This window comes from Etheostoma spectabile, chromosome 16 (genome assembly GCF_008692095.1).
Source record: "Etheostoma spectabile isolate EspeVRDwgs_2016 chromosome 16, UIUC_Espe_1.0, whole genome shotgun sequence".
NCBI lineage: Eukaryota > Metazoa > Chordata > Actinopteri > Perciformes > Percidae > Etheostoma > Etheostoma spectabile.
Window position 1 is genome coordinate 21,810,175 of NC_045748.1, and position 2,755 is coordinate 21,812,929.

Genomic DNA, 2,755 nt, shown 5'->3' on the forward strand with positions numbered 1-2,755 from the left:
AAAAAGCTGTGGTCCGAAGGACCAAAAGGAAAAGAAATCCTGAACACATTACACGCACCAGGTGAGAACAGTTATGGACACAATTCATTGTAGTATTCACATAACATTTCCTCAAGTCATCCTCTCTAAAAAGGTAATGACATAATTCACTTTAGAAGGCATGTGGTCATACTGTAAGGGCTGCTGCTATGGACAACCGTTGGCATGGGAACAATGTGGCGCCATGCAGCACTCCGGTAATCATGATAAATCGTCATCTGTGCTCACTATCGAAATCTGGAGACAGAGAGAGGGAGGGGGAGGAGAGAAAGAGGTTTTATTTGTGTTTGTCCTAAAGTTGAGTGAACACTGGTGGCAGGGAGAAACCGCTAGCCCAGCTCTGTCCAACGTGAAAACAGCTACCAACACCTATAAAAGTAAATTTATCAGTTTTATATCCTTTACATTTCCCTTTCCTTTGCATGTGTAACAAACTCCCAGCTGCAACAGAACGCAGAGGTGGGTGTTCTCTCGTGGCTCTGGCCCGGTTTAGGTTAATCTCTTTAATCTGTGTACAGAGAGATGGGCTCCGTGGACAGCCCACACTGCACCAAGGATTACTAAAGGCCACAAGGTCAGGGTGAGAGGAGAGCTCATTGACATTCAGTCCCCATCCCGTGTCAGATGAAATTAATTTAAACTGCATGGCTGCTCAAACTCTACAAAAGATTGTTTTTTCCCCTTTAATCATTTAAGAGGGCTCTAAAGATGCTGTGTGTAGCACTTTGTGCATTCCAAACCACATATTCGCTACTAAGAATTATTGATGGGGACGAGTGTGTTTTGAATCTGAGGTCGTTTGCAGACCATTCTTACCCATGATGCTTTATGCTCAGAGGGGGTTTGGTTGTTTACTCACCGCAGGGTAGGTGTGACCCACGTTGGCACCGTGCCGGGTGATATCAATGTTGAGGTCTTCTTCTGTGGTCTTCAGGTAGACGGGGTTGTCAAAGTTCATGCTCTTCTGGTTCCTCAGCTGCCAGTTTCTCCACATCAGGTAGCCGCCAGCCGCCGCCATCGCCAGCAGCACTGAGCAGAGGGACAAAGGGGACACAAACAATTATTTCCTCAAATCAAAAGGAGTTGGGGTGGAAAAGAGAAAAAAAAAAAAAAAAAAAAAAAAAAAAAAAAAAAATCAGCTAAGCACATATGGTCCACATTAACAGCGCTGTAGTGGAGACTGGACACATGAGTTTCGAGGGGTCCACATGTCCACCACCTGACCTGGTCCCTGCATACCTCCTCACTCATCAAAAAAGCAAACTCCTGCACTTCTTAAGGAGACTGAAAAAGGCCCATTTCAACCCAACAGTCCTCACCAATTTCTACAGGGAAACTATTGAGTGCCAACAAGCAACATCTCCCTCTGGCATGAGAGCAGTAGTGCCTCAGAGAAAAGGGTCCTGAGGAGGGTGTAAGGTCAGCTGAGAGAATCACTGGGGTAACGCTGCCACCTATTGAGAACCTGGGCAAACAACGCAGCCTTTCAAGGGGAAGAAAAAAAAAAAAAAAAAAAAAAAAATACACCCCTGCCACAGTTTGTTCTCTCTCCTTCCCTCAGCCTGCGTAGTAGGTCTGTACGGTTCCAGTTTTTCCCCCCCAACTGCAAACAGACTGTTGAACAGCACCACACTGAACTGAGACGAGATGGAATATACAGTATGTGTGCATATGATGTATGGGCATGTGTGGGCTACGCGTATATACACGTGTATCTCTATATCTCGTTTTTAAAATGCTAGCAATTTATATAGCCTATTTTTACATTTAAAATTGCATTTTTCTAGCCGCTGATGGGTTTCATGTCTGTTTTTATGGTGGTCCAACGCAACATAATTTTGTTCTACACTGCACTTCCTAAAGTGTTTTTTGGAATGACAAATAATCTTTAATCTTGAAACCAATTTTCCAAATTTAGGCACCCGGTTTTTTGATTTACACTCTGGCTTCATTCATACTTTCTCTAAAATATGTTGTCACAGATTAACCGCCATTTTACAGTGGATCCAGTTATATTATTTCAACATTAGTGCAACTACACCATTTACTGTATGTGATGAAGGTGTTTGAACTACATGATAGGCGCACAAAGATATTCTTAAAACCCTGGGTTCCTAAAGGTTTTTTTTTACAGTAAAGGGAAGATTTATTGATTTTACCTCCCACTCAACCTTATTTTCAAGGAGACAAATTACTGTTTAAAGCAAACTTAAGTCTATTGAATGCACATACACCATGATTAACTTTTGACAGATAGGTAACCAAGCCATGGCTGATGGATCTGAGTGAGTGAGTGAGTGAGTGAGTGAGTGAGTGAGTGATACGTACAGACAGGAAGTATGGCCCAGGCAGCAGCAGACCCTCTGGCTGGGGAGTTCACCTGGATGGATGTGCTCACATTGGATTCTGAAAAACAAAAAAACAAGTCAACACCGAAACATCTACTTGTTTAGATGGAGAATGCAGCCGATTCAAAATAAAAAAGGCCAGCAAACTGTTAAATTATTGAAAAAAACCTGTTCAAAAAAGGAAGCAAACAAAAAGTTCTCAGTACAAAAACTGAATTGTTTTATTCTGGGAAAATGTCAACTGCTGTAAACCTGATCTAAACTCATTTTCACATCCTGCCAGGATATTTAATTTGACACTGGCCCCAAACTTTGGTACAGCACTGTGTAAAGAACTGTGCCGTTTTTCTCTCTCTCTCCCCCCCCCC

General features: G+C 42.6%; 1 protein-coding gene across 2 annotated transcripts in view; it reads right to left on the reverse strand.

The window, feature by feature from the left end:
* vldlr (very low density lipoprotein receptor) overlaps positions 1 to 2,755 on the reverse strand; it is a 49,477-nt gene continuing 46,722 nt past the window's right edge. For both annotated transcript variants that reach the window (XM_032539396.1, XM_032539395.1), the window contains 3 exons: positions 2,368 to 2,445; positions 899 to 1,068; positions 1 to 276 (listed from right to left, as the gene is read on the reverse strand). In XM_032539396.1, coding sequence (XP_032395287.1) covers positions 241 to 276; positions 899 to 1,068; positions 2,368 to 2,445 — 284 coding nt within the window. In that variant the 3' untranslated portion in view covers positions 1 to 240. The remainder of the gene's footprint in view (positions 277 to 898; positions 1,069 to 2,367; positions 2,446 to 2,755) is intronic.